This window comes from Aspergillus chevalieri, chromosome 4 (assembly GCF_016861735.1).
Source record: "Aspergillus chevalieri M1 DNA, chromosome 4, nearly complete sequence".
In the NCBI taxonomy this organism is placed as follows: domain Eukaryota; kingdom Fungi; phylum Ascomycota; class Eurotiomycetes; order Eurotiales; family Aspergillaceae; genus Aspergillus; species Aspergillus chevalieri.
In genome coordinates, this window is record NC_057365.1 from 197,482 (window position 1) to 209,697 (window position 12,216).

The window sequence follows — 12,216 nt, forward strand, 5'->3', positions numbered from 1 at the left end:
TCTTTTTATATACTCTGCACTTTAGTCGATTACTCATAGCACTTCAGGTCCGGCCACACGATGACCTCTTGACTATGTGTACACATTCCAACAATGACAGACACGTTGGCCGTCCCCCACATTCCTGGGGTTGCATCCTGCCAATGGATACTTTCTGCAGTTTCCGCTATTCCCATACATGGAAGAAAGCCGTATGTGACAGCTCCATCCGTCATCCAGCTCGGTGATGGAAACGGAGTGATTGGATAGTCACCTGAGCCTGTTGATATAGAAATCGCATGGCACCCATGACAAACATACTCTTTTATAGGGTCTTACCCCAACACAGCAGACTTCTTGGTTAGTAGTGGCAGTTCTTGTCCCCCGTTTCTTGCCAGTCGCTCGAATGTCCAAGTTAGTCCCGCTTGCTGACCTAGAGCGGTTGCGTTCGCAGCTGCTGGCCTGCCTTGGTTTCTCCCCTAACCTTCTCCTTCTTCAGAGTACGAGTGCATTCGATCAGGATTATATGAAATGGGGGTAGAATTGGCAGGATCAGGGAATGGGGAACCCCCAATGAACCCGGCATTGGCGACGCCTCTTTATGTTCTGGCCGGTGTGGTGGGTGTGTTTTTCGTTTGTCGCATGGAGATTCTCATACGACATCGCCGACGTCTGCGTGGGATACTTCGAAACGAGGACCAGTCAAAGTATACGAAGATCAGCGAGTTTCAGGCCAAATTCAAGAGACATGTTCTGTACGCGCCGTTGTTTTCGACTCGCCATAACCGCGAACTCCAACTCATGGGCCGGCTGCACATGGGTACAATACCGTTACGATTCGAGGCTGGCGTGTTGCTTGGATATATCGTGCTGAATCTAGTATTCTTCTTCTGCCTGATTGACTGGCCGGCCGACTTTCAAGAAAAGATGTTCCAATTCAAATACGCTGCTGGACATTTGGCTGTCATGAACTCGCCTGCTCTGGTATTAACGGCAGGTCGGAATAATCCCTTGATTCCGCTGTTGGGTATCTCGTTCGACGCGTTTAATCTTCTTCATCGGTGGATTGGGCGGATTATGGCTGTGGAAGCGGTGGTTCATATGGCTTGTGTGGTTGCTGGCAAGGCTCGTTTGAGTGAGTAATACTTCTGTTTACGCGAAGGGTCAGTGACTGAGAGGTGTAGTGAGCATGGATGAGATTACGCATATGATGTGGAATGAACCTTTCTTTATATACGGGTTGGTGGTGAGTTATCCTGTCAGTTGATGCGGGGTTATGTTTCTAACTTTTCAATATTAATAGGCATTGATCGGATTCGTGTTGATATTCTTCCAAGCTATGTCGGCGCTACGTCATGCATGGTACGAAACGTTTCTTCATCTGCATATACTCCTGGCTGTCATGTCCTTTGTGGCATTGTGGTACCATCTTAAGAATCTCCTTCAGCAGCGGGTTCTTTTGGGAACTGTGATTCTGTGGGGTCTCGAGGTACGCCTGTCCTTCTATGATAACAACTACAGTGCTGAATTCAACAGCGAGCTGCCCGAGCAGCATGTCTTCTCTGGCGAAACTGCGGAAAGCAATTTACGACAGCCACCGTCGAAGTCCTACCAGCGAATGTGGCTCGCGTCGATGTCGCCATGGCCCGAACATGGAAATTCAAGGCAGGTCAATATCTATATCTCTACATCCCGAGTTTAGGCCTATGGACATCACACCCATTTTCCGTCGCATGGACATCAACAGACCGCGCCGATGTGAACGAGAAACGCAGCTCTGGCGATTCACTGAATACGCTCATTGGCGGACCGCAGCGGCATAAGATGTCGTTTCTGATAAAGGGGAGAGACGGGTTTACGAAGAAACTGCTGAAGAAGGCTCGAAGGACTACTGGTGGGTCGTTGAAGGTTACTGCGCTTGCGGAGGGGCCGTTTGGTAGGTTTACCTTAGTTAGTTCGAGTTAGTGTGCTAATGTGCTTAGGTGGACTTCATCCTTTGTCCTCGTATGGAACCGTTCTTCTCATTGCAGGCGGAATTGGCATCACGCATCCAGTATCGTACCTGCACGAGTTCGTCAATGTTTTTTTCACACCCAAGCACTCAGCAATCCGACAAGTGAGCTTGATATGGGTTGTCCGGAGTATCGGTACGCCCCTTCCCCTCCCTCACACAACCACTGCACGTCCACTAACAAAGCAGACCACCTAACCTGGATCCAATCCTGGATGCCCACACTCATGTCCCACCCATCCCTCCAAACCTCCACCATCGCCCTCTCAATCCACATCTACATAACAGCCCCCCAATCCACAACCGACGAATACGTGACAAGCTCCAACCCCTGGGCCCACCACGCGCCTCCCAACGTCCCCGTCACGATTAACTGGGGAAAGCCGGACTTTGTGTATATTCTGGAGAACGCGAAGATATGTCAGGTAGGTGCTATGGCTGTTAGTGTTTGTGGGCCGGGGGCTATGGGGGATGATGTTAGGAGGGCGGTTAGGGAGAGGCAGGGGGGGACGGTGGTGGATCTGTACGAGGAGTCGTTTTCGTGGTAGTCCCCTTTTGCTTTCTTGCTGTGTCTGTGTTGGTTTGGTTTGTTGTAAGTTGCTTGTTTAATACCACCCACTCGTGTTATTTCTTTTTGCGTTCTCTTCTCTGGATATCTTGTTGATATTGTGTTATGTACCGCGAATTGTTAAGTAATACCCTCTGATTTGAGTAGACAATGCGAGTCGTTCAAGTACTCCACGATAAACAAAACAGGCCCAACAATAGTTCAGACAAGCTACATCATGGTGAAAATGGTTCAAGCCAACCAAAAATCCTCGTCAACTGGCAGGGAACCGATGATCCGCTGAGCCCGCACAACTTCAACTTCGTGAAACGCGTGGGAGCAACGACGATTGATGCGGCAGAGATACATTTCTGTCCACAAGACAGCTGAGGGTGCTTTCTGTTCCAAACTTTATAGGCCCATACTCGGAATCGGAACTCTGGAATACACCCGCTTCCGATAGGGTTTCGTTTCGACCACAACATCTGACACAATTAATGGCACAAATTGAGCCACGCGTTATATGCCCCAGAATAATTAAGCTAAGCTTCGGCCATGTTCAACCGGGGGCGAGTCTATAAGGGGTACCCCGTACAGAAATCTCGGGTTATCCGAGGCGAACTTTCGGGTCTTCGGGTTAGCCGGATTGTGCTGTACTGTATGCAGGTACATATATGTAGCTACCAGCAGGGATCGCAGATGTTATTCCGCGCAGAGCTTGATTATACTTGCTCGCCTTATAGACAACATGTGGCTTACCCCATTCCTCCTCCCACTAGCGGCAGTGGCCTCGGCCCTCCCATCCGCATCGAAGTCCTCACAACCAACACCGTCTATCACTCTCGGTTACACAACCGTCATCCCGACAGCCGGAAGCTATTCCCTAGGCTACTACAAATACCAAAACATCCGCTTCGCCGCCGTCCCAACCGGGGACCTCCGCTTTGCGAAACCGCAATGGCCTCCTGTCGAAGAAGCTATCAACGATGGCACCCTAGCCGATGCAGACGTCGACTGCGCGTCTACCGAGGACTGTTTATACCTTGACATCTGGGCACCAGCAAATGCCCACGGAAAGAAGCTGCCGGTTATGGTATGGTCGTATGGCGGAGGCTTCACCAGCGGCAGCAAATCGGATAACACACCTGAGGGCCTATTCGCACTGAACAAGGAGTTTATCTTCGTCGCGTATAACTATCGTCTCGGAATTACAGGGAATGCCAACGGTCCTCGCCTTCCTCACGAAGGCGGTACATCAAACGTCGCTCTCTATGACGCACAGCATGCTTTCCAATGGGTGCGGAAGTACATCGGCGCGTTTGGCGGCGATCCCAATCGGATTACCGCAGTGGGATTCTCAGCCGGTGCATCGCAGACGATCTTCCAAATGACCCGGTTCGCGGGACGCGCGGAGCAGTTGTATAACCAGGCGTATATCATGTCGCCGGGGTATGTTCCAGGTGCTGGGCATCATCAGGCGGAGATGTTTTGGCGGAATGTTTCGACGGCTGTGGGGTGCGATGGGGGGCATTTGGATTGTATGCGGGGCGTGTGGTTTGAGGAGTTGGGTAGTGCTGCGAGTGATGTCGTAGGGAAATATGATTACCAATTGCAGCCGAGGGTCGATGGAGATTTTGTCGGTGATACGTGTGCGTTCATGTTTTTGCCCCTGGACTGGTAGGTTGGTGTTAACGACGACAGATGAGGCACAACTGTACCGCAACTGCTTCAACTTTACTGGTCCCCTCGTGATCACGCACGAAAAGCATGAAAACAACAGCCAAGCCTGGCCCGGCGTCAGCACCACTGCCGACATCCCCAAGGAACTTCGCAGGTTTTTCCCATCTATTACCGATGACGTCGTTGGCAGGTTACTAGAGCTGTATCCGGAGTCCGACTACTCCAGCCCAGGACTGCGGTTCGCGGACATGAAACAGTCGTTTGATATGACGGCGCACAATTATGCGTTGACGAGGGCGTTGGGAAACCAGACATGGAATGGGATGGTTGACTTGGGGAAGGCGACGCATGGGACAGATCAGAGTTATTACTGTATGTTCTTGTTCTTGTTCTGTGCTGCGAGGGCTGTTTGATGCTAACGAAGAACAGGGTACAGCACATACAGTCTTTCTGGCAACGGTACCACCAGCGGCTTTGGTAGTAGCATGCCGATTGATACGAGTGTTGCGGTATGTACCTATTCCCTAGAAAACATTTAAAAGAAGCATAGGCTAATCAAATACAGAGAAAAATGCAAAAGTATCTCCTATCATTCGTACACACCGGAAACCCTAACACCATGTGGCCGAACGACAAGATCTACTGGCCTAAATACGGCAGCAACGCGACGCAGATCGTATTCAATTCGACCATTCACCTTGAGAAGGATAACTTGGCGAATGCGAAGAGTGAGCATTGGAATGAGGCGTTGTGGTATTAGCTGCTAGATGCCATGCTGTGACACTACTCTACGGTAAATAAACAATGTACACTATGTTCAAGGTAAACGTTTTGATTTTGATATCATTATTTTATCCAGGAGCCTCGTTTGCTCAGCAAACGGTCACAGCTTACTTGTAGGCCCCTTCGGCAACATATGCAGATTCACCGGCGTCAAAGCCTTCCCCTTAAGGAGATATCCCTCAATGTTCTCCATCGCCAATCTCTCAAAGCCAACGTGCGTATCTACAGTCCCACCAGCATTATGTGACATCATCATAACCTTGGGGTGGTTGGCCAGGCGCGGGTGCACGTTTGGCTCGTTGTCATGCACATCCAGGCCTGCTCCGGAGAGATGTCCGCTATCGAGTGCTTGCAGAAGCGCCTCCTCATCGACTAACGATCCGCGCGCGATGTTGATAAACCGCGAGCCCTTCTTGAAATTTTGCAGTCTCTCTGTTGTGATGAGTTTTTGGCCTGCGAAGGGCGTGGCAACCACCACGCAATCTGAGTTGGCTAGCAGGTCATCCAGTTCCTTGAAAAACGTCGCCTGAACAGTTTTCTCCTGCTGCGGGCTCTTCCGGAAGAGATCATTGTACTGGATCTTCATGCCAAATGCAGCGTGGGCTTTCTGCGCAATCATGTATCCGATCTGACCCATCCCGATAATACCAAGCGAGCGGCCGCGCGGGTTATAGGCAGTTAAGGGAGAGTTCTGGTGTGCATCAAGGAAGCGTGCAGGGTTGACAGAGTGAGCGGCCTGGTGCGACCAGGCGAAGTTGCGGAAGACAGCTAGGATGAGAAAGAGGGTCATGTCGGCGACGGATTCGGAGGATGCTGCTGCGCCGTTGCAGTACACGATTCCTAGTCTCGTTAGACGCGGTTTCTTTTCAATTAGAAGCTAATGGCACCGGACATACCGTGCTTGGCAAAAATATCCACATCCGCCCAGTCATACCCAGCGCCCGCAGAAGCCATAACCTTAACCGACTTCGGGAGCAGAGGAATCAACTCCGCATCCCATCTCCCCATTTCACCTCCTGTATTCCAGAAAGGACGGAAGACGGCATCGAAGTCGCCCCATCGGCGCTCCTTCAATGCACGGATGAATTCATCGCGTTGGCGCTCGGCGGTGGTGGGTTGGATGAGCTCGAATTCCGATGCGAAGCGCTGGTAGACGTCGTGATTGTATTTAATGTTGTCGCCGATGTGGAGGACCCGGAGTTTGGCCATTTTGCATTACCTTTTTGGTATTATGTTTTGAAAAAAGGTATTGAGTTTTGTGTCCCTTGATTGCGCGGAATTGGCTAGATATACCAGGTGTATGCGCGGTCAATTGCCGTCAAAGACCGATTGCCGATACAAATCCGACCACCGGGCATGGGGTACCCCGGGGACATAGCCGGTTGGGATGCGGAGTAACATGCATTTTCGGTGTACAGAGTATTCAAAAGGATGTGAAACTGTGCGAGTGTGTTTGGCTGGTGCTGACGTTGTGGAAATGTGGAGGAATGCGGGGATCCGGATCCCGAGATGGCCTCAGACTTGCCCGATTCGGAGATTGGCAAAACGCATACGTTGCTTCTTTGATTCCAACGCGAATTCCTGTGGTATTAATATAGCCAGTATTCGGACGATATTACTCGATTATCCCTGTTGATTGTGTTCGTGGAATTCCATTGGCCAAGTCAAATACATATTACAGCTGTACTATTGAATTATGTTCAAAGCCGAAACGAGCAATGAATTTAGCAAAGCATAAACTAGAGAGAAACTGCTCACAGCGATAAGTTCTTAACCAGCGTGCTCATTCCCTTGCTTCCACATGATTTGGTTTTTTCCCCTGAACCTCGTTCTTCTTAATAGTGAAGAACCCAAGGGTACTATCTTCCGATTCTCCATCACGTACGACCCCTCAGAGCAATGATTTTCAAACAATGGCGCTGATTCCCGAGGGAAGAGGGTAGGCTCATGAAAACCGGGCACTTGACGGACATGCGGCCATGCAAGTTCCTGCTTCTGAGGACAAGTTGGTTGATCTTTGTCCTTGCGCAAGTTCTCATTGATAGCCTTCAGGGCCTAACTCTCGTCGTTGAGCGTTGAGATCTTGTTCGAATACACCGAAACCATGCTTTTCATCATGAACTTTTATATAGACTGGTCTCATGCCTTTCGAAGACGGGTCGTGAAGCGTTTGAAAATCCCCAGTATCAAGATAATGGACTACAGTATGGGTCATATCCTCTTCAACCAATTCCAGAGACAAATGAGTGGTATCTGGCTCCAGAACGGCAGCGAGACTTGGAAGTTTCTCAATAAACTGCCGAGGGACAGGATATTCTTGTTTTTCCTCGCGAAAAGACAAGATTATGGTTTCCGCATAGAGACTATCAGGATTAGTCCTTCCATCATGGATATCTCGCAGCCAAAATTCGGGCGTTGAGTAATGAAGATGGAATACAAAAACTCGCGAGGTTTCTGGCTGGTCATATTCAGTGATTTCAAGATCACTGATATTCTTTTCTGCTGTGGCATCTTCCATTTTCATTTCCTTGCTAGCCATATTCGTTGTATGGTACTCTAATCGCCTTGTTAGGAAGGTGTATATTGCTATATGGAATTCAATAGATGCTACCTAGACAAATATCGTATGATATAGAGATGACAATTATGTTCATGGTGATGTCCGCGCTCACTGTGATCTGATTACAGGCAAAGCTGAATATATCTTGGTTCGCGCTGATCTTGAACATGCCGTTAACCAAGTAACTCCCTGGCGTACTACAACCATCTATGCTCTAACTCATACTGATCTTTCCATCAACCTAATCTCATATTTTCAATTTAGAACCCGCCAAGCTGACAGAGGGATAAGGTTACCGATTCCCGCCGCTAATGCAACGCAGCGGGCCTCAACAACGTCATCGACCACTGACTTAAAAAAAATCAATCACCCGATTTCTCATCTTTCAGTTGACGAGCTTCGCAACGATAAATGCAATATGCATATTCTGCCCCTTGTATCCGTTACCTTCAGTCTCTGCGGGCAGCTTCTAGCCGCGCCCATGAGCAACACCACATCCAATGGATGTGACATCTCGAACGAAACAATCCAGCAGCTCCGTGCGCAGCTTATCCCGCTTGAATTCGAGCCATTGGAGAGCGATGAGGAACATGGCGATGCTATATCAATTTCGAAGGTGAACTGCGACTCACGACCTGAAACCGCCCCATCCGAGTCATCCGTCTTCTGCCTGAGAGCTAGTTCTGCAGACGACGCCTTGCGGTATTCGAATTACGGAACGAAGATTGCGCCATTTATCTCGCATATCAGAAACAAGGCCGTGAGATGCGATGTTGTCGAATATATGTCCGACATGGACATGGACTCAGAGGATATCAAGCTGCGCTGTTCGTGCGTTGATAGTCCACCGAGTGCTATGGAGCGTCCTTGGGTACCGAAGCTGCTGATCTTCGCGGTTTTTTGGGTGACCGGCTGTACTATTCGGAAGGTGTGGGTGGAGAGACGTGCTCGGGGAGCTTCAAAGCAAGCCGTGTCGCGCCCTAAGATGAGTATGTCGGAGAAGGCTTCTGTGGTGTCTGTTGAGGACGTGGAGGATGAGTTTGATGATAGTGACTATCCAATGGGTTAGGCGGCTACCCGAGTGGCAGATGATCCAGTGGTCACTTGGTTTTCCAGAATGGAATTGGTGTAGCGGTATCTATGTATAATGGTCTACATAGAAGACAAGGAGAAATAAAAATACAACCTTACCAGTTAAGCTATAACGCTACTATACAAAGAAAGCCACGCTACGGCAGAGTCTCATATCCAAATTCAACCCTCTCATCCCATTTCCCACCAAAACATTTCGCCCTCACCTTAACAAACGCCGCAAAAAGATTACACGATGTAAACACAGCGATAAAACTCATCAAAACCGGCCACTGAAACTGTTCCGGGCGGGAGAAAAAGATCGTCGTCGCGTAGGAAAGCAATTCAAATGTATTATGCCATGAAGCTTCTGTCGAGGAGAACGCGCCTCTGTTTTCCGGCTCAACTTCCTGGACGTTGTTAGATGGGTTATGGACGGTGACAGGGAGGAAGGAAACGTACCTCCTGCACGAGAATCTGTGCACTGAGACTGAACCCCCACATTCCCACACGGCTGAGCACCGTACCAGCTACAAGAGCCGTCGCAGCCAGGGTCTCCGGCTTAACCACCAAGAACGTCCCAGCAGCCCCAGCCAATGCTACCGTCTGCCAACTCAATAACCACATTCCCGCCCTCAATACACCAATCTTTGCCATAAGAAGCGGACCAATCCATGTCGCTGATATCTCAACGGCTACTGACGCGCTTCTTGCAATTGCGACATGATATGAGTTATAACCCACGGAAAGAAGATATGCTACCATACGGCCCGAGAAGGAAAGAACGGTGAAGTTTAGTATGGCAAGTGCGAAGGAGGGTAGAAAGACTTGATGCTGGAAGTAGCGTGTTGATCCGCGGAGGGTTCCGAGGAGGAACTCCTTGGTTGACCAGCGGTCGACTCGGCTCCCATTTGTGATGGATGTTTGTTCATCAATGGCAGGTGCCGGTGGCTGTTTTGGTGCTTGGAGTGATGGGACCATTTGGTAGACCTGATACGGTTAGTGTTTTATCCGGTGCTTAAAGGGTACGAAGCTAACTCGTTCAATGGCGTAGTATTCAACAAATATGGACAAAATATTCATCGCAAAGTTAACTACGATTGCAATTTCCGTCGAAAACCCGTCAATCATCGCTATGACGAACGGCCCCACGAGCTTGCAGATCAGGTCTATGCGACGCATTTCCGCATTGAGGACTGCACATTGTCAGTACCTACACGGTAAATATTCGCAGCTGGCAACATACCCTCTAAAGCCTCCGCTCCATCCATAGCAACCACGACAACCTGTAACATCGTAAATATGAGCATGAAACAAGACCAGCAGGAGTAGACAAACCCAATCCCTCTCAACCGATATCGTATTCATAATATCACAAAGCTTTTCCACACAAGCGAACAACGAAAGGACCCCTAACAGCCAAAGCTCCAAATCCGACAACATCCTCCCGGTAGCCAGTAACCGAAACACCACACAAGAAGCCGCCACAGCCAACCTCTGGATAACTGCATCCATCAGCCATTATACCTTAACCACTAAATTGAACCTACCAATAGAAGCTCTCACAACACGCAGCCGATCCCTCGTGTCAATATACCACCCCACAGCCTGCGAGAACACAATCGCCGAAGCCCCACGCGCCAACGCATAAACGGACATCGGAAGAAGCGTGTTCGGGAAGATAGATGCCAGGTACAGCACGGACCCGAACTCGAAGACGCGCGAGTTCCATGTTGAGAGGAAGTGGGATATGTAAAGGCCACGTGCTATGGAGGGGTTTGCGGGTTCGTGTGTAGCTGTCATGGCGACACAACTGGTGACTATTTGCTTGTATGCAAAGAAGTATACACGAACTACCTCTCCATTGGACAGGGATAGCAGCTCAGCACAGGTCAAGCTTCGGGACGGGAAGGCCGAGATGAGCTGACATTGGGTGTGTTAGGGCTTGGCGTGTGTCGGCAAAGCAAGCTCGGCAAGTAATACACGATCTGTATGTCGTAGACCCCACTAATTTGCTTGAGGATATATGCAACTTCACGATCTCCATCGGGGAGAAAATTCAAATAAACAGAAATCGTTGGGAATGTTTCTTGGCAGACACGTTTCCGGTTGTGGAATGTACTACGAGTAGGTTTTTTAACAAGGTCTCTATTCCTACTGTCTATTAATATCAGGTTAAAGATAATAGCTATAACAAACTAATAAGTGTATGCTCAGGAACTGTCAAACCCAAGGCTGCAGATTGATGTGCATAGAACACGCTAATCCCGAACGGGTTAGCCTAAAATTACCATACCGCCTACCTAGATATACGGGCGGTAACAAAACACTACATACTGCCAGACATATAGACATTCTGTTGGGATCCCGCCTGCTCCCCGGGTCCTCATAATCTCGACCCCTCATCTTTAACATAATTTCGATTACATGAAGCCGGGTCACGGCACTCGAACCTTCGTAGATATAATAAGCCTAAGTCGTACACCAGCTGGTAGTTTGACAACTCAACAGCAGCAGATACAAGATGACCATAACCGGCACCTGGCACAAAGCCCTCGAGGCTGAGATCCTCCAGCGCTCATCGCAGATCGTCTCTGTGGTTGACGGAAATGCTTACATCTTCGGTGGTGAGCTCCGGCCACGAGAGCCAAGGGATAACGATGTCCATGTTTTCTCATTTGGTGGAGGTATATCTCCCTATCAAGTCATATACAAAATCGCTGATGTTGTAGATGCAACTCTCTCCACCAAGCAAGCGTCTCAATCCCCCTCCGCACGGGTAGGCGCAGCATCTGCAACACTCCACGGCAAAATTTACATCTTCTCCGGCCGCGACGGCGCCGAAGCGGCTCCACTCAACGAGGCGGGTTCTCTTTGGGAATTCGATCCTGCTACGGGATCCTGGACCGTAGTTTCACCGTCTGATTCGACCAGCAGGTATCCGGCATCCCGGAGTTACCACTGCATGACGAGTGACGGAATTGACAAGATATACTTGCATGCTGGATGTCTCGAGCAGGGACGCGGGGGAGACCTCTGGGCGTTCAGCTTATCCACAAAGGAATGGACGGAGCTGTCGACCGCGCCTGGTTCTCCGCGTGGTGGTACATCTATCACTTTCGCCAATGGGAAACTCTACCGCATGAACGGGTTCAACGGGAAAACTGAAGAAGGTGGAGTCTTGGACATTTACTCCCCCGAGAAGAATACTTGGTCTTCGCACGAATTTGCACCCGATGGGAAGTCCGGTCCTACGCCTCGGAGTGTTGCTGCATTGCTCCCTGTTTCTGTTTCCGGGAAGACATATCTGGCTACATTGTTTGGGGAGCGGGATCCCAGTTCTTTGGGACATCAGGGAGCAGGCAAGATGCTGAGTGATGTGTGGGTTTTTGATATTGAGAGTAAGATGTGGGAGGAAGTTGATGTTAAGGGCGGTGTGCCGGATGCTAGAGGCTGGTTTGATGCTGATGTTCTCGGTGAGGATACGGTTGTTGTCCAGGGTGGCTTGGGCGAAGATAATGAGCGGTTGAGGGATGTGTGGATTTTGAAGCTCAACCCTTGAGAGAAAACATTACCAAGAAAGCC

At 49.7% G+C, this 12,216-nt stretch overlaps 6 protein-coding genes across 6 annotated transcripts; 4 read left to right on the forward strand and 2 right to left on the reverse strand.

The window, feature by feature from the left end:
• Positions 1 to 510: 510 nt before the first annotated feature.
• ACHE_40071S (ferric reductase family protein) lies at positions 511 to 2,538 on the forward strand (the record flags this gene model as incomplete). The annotated part of the gene is made up of 6 exons (XM_043278229.1): positions 511 to 1,114; positions 1,164 to 1,225; positions 1,283 to 1,468; positions 1,516 to 1,915; positions 1,962 to 2,126; positions 2,180 to 2,538. The coding sequence occupies 6 exons, from the start codon at positions 511 to 513 to the stop codon at positions 2,536 to 2,538; spliced, it is 1,776 nt and encodes a 591-aa protein (XP_043136029.1).
• Positions 2,539 to 3,285: 747 nt separating this feature from the next.
• ACHE_40072S (uncharacterized protein) lies at positions 3,286 to 4,977 on the forward strand (the record flags this gene model as incomplete). The annotated part of the gene is made up of 4 exons (XM_043278230.1): positions 3,286 to 4,186; positions 4,239 to 4,589; positions 4,647 to 4,726; positions 4,783 to 4,977. The coding sequence occupies 4 exons, from the start codon at positions 3,286 to 3,288 to the stop codon at positions 4,975 to 4,977; spliced, it is 1,527 nt and encodes a 508-aa protein (XP_043136030.1).
• A 123-nt stretch (positions 4,978 to 5,100) lies between these two features.
• On the reverse strand, positions 5,101 to 6,209 carry ACHE_40073A (D-mandelate dehydrogenase-like dehydrogenase; the record flags this gene model as incomplete). The annotated part of the gene is made up of 2 exons (XM_043278232.1): positions 5,101 to 5,840; positions 5,897 to 6,209. 2 exons carry the CDS (start codon positions 6,207 to 6,209, stop codon positions 5,101 to 5,103), a joined length of 1,053 nt encoding a protein of 350 aa, XP_043136031.1.
• A 1,769-nt stretch (positions 6,210 to 7,978) lies between these two features.
• ACHE_40074S (uncharacterized protein) lies at positions 7,979 to 8,629 on the forward strand (the record flags this gene model as incomplete). Its single annotated transcript, XM_043278233.1, has 1 exon — positions 7,979 to 8,629. One exon carries the CDS (start codon positions 7,979 to 7,981, stop codon positions 8,627 to 8,629), a length of 651 nt encoding a protein of 216 aa, XP_043136032.1.
• Positions 8,630 to 8,789: 160 nt separating this feature from the next.
• On the reverse strand, positions 8,790 to 10,434 carry ACHE_40075A (uncharacterized protein; the record flags this gene model as incomplete). The annotated part of the gene is made up of 6 exons (XM_043278234.1): positions 8,790 to 9,041; positions 9,094 to 9,621; positions 9,670 to 9,827; positions 9,878 to 9,917; positions 9,970 to 10,136; positions 10,182 to 10,434. 6 exons carry the CDS (start codon positions 10,432 to 10,434, stop codon positions 8,790 to 8,792), a joined length of 1,398 nt encoding a protein of 465 aa, XP_043136033.1.
• Positions 10,435 to 11,155: 721 nt separating this feature from the next.
• Positions 11,156 to 12,193, forward strand: ACHE_40076S (Kelch repeat protein; the record flags this gene model as incomplete). Its single annotated transcript, XM_043278235.1, has 2 exons — positions 11,156 to 11,318; positions 11,364 to 12,193. The coding sequence occupies 2 exons, from the start codon at positions 11,156 to 11,158 to the stop codon at positions 12,191 to 12,193; spliced, it is 993 nt and encodes a 330-aa protein (XP_043136034.1).
• Between the last annotated feature and the right edge of the window lie 23 nt (positions 12,194 to 12,216).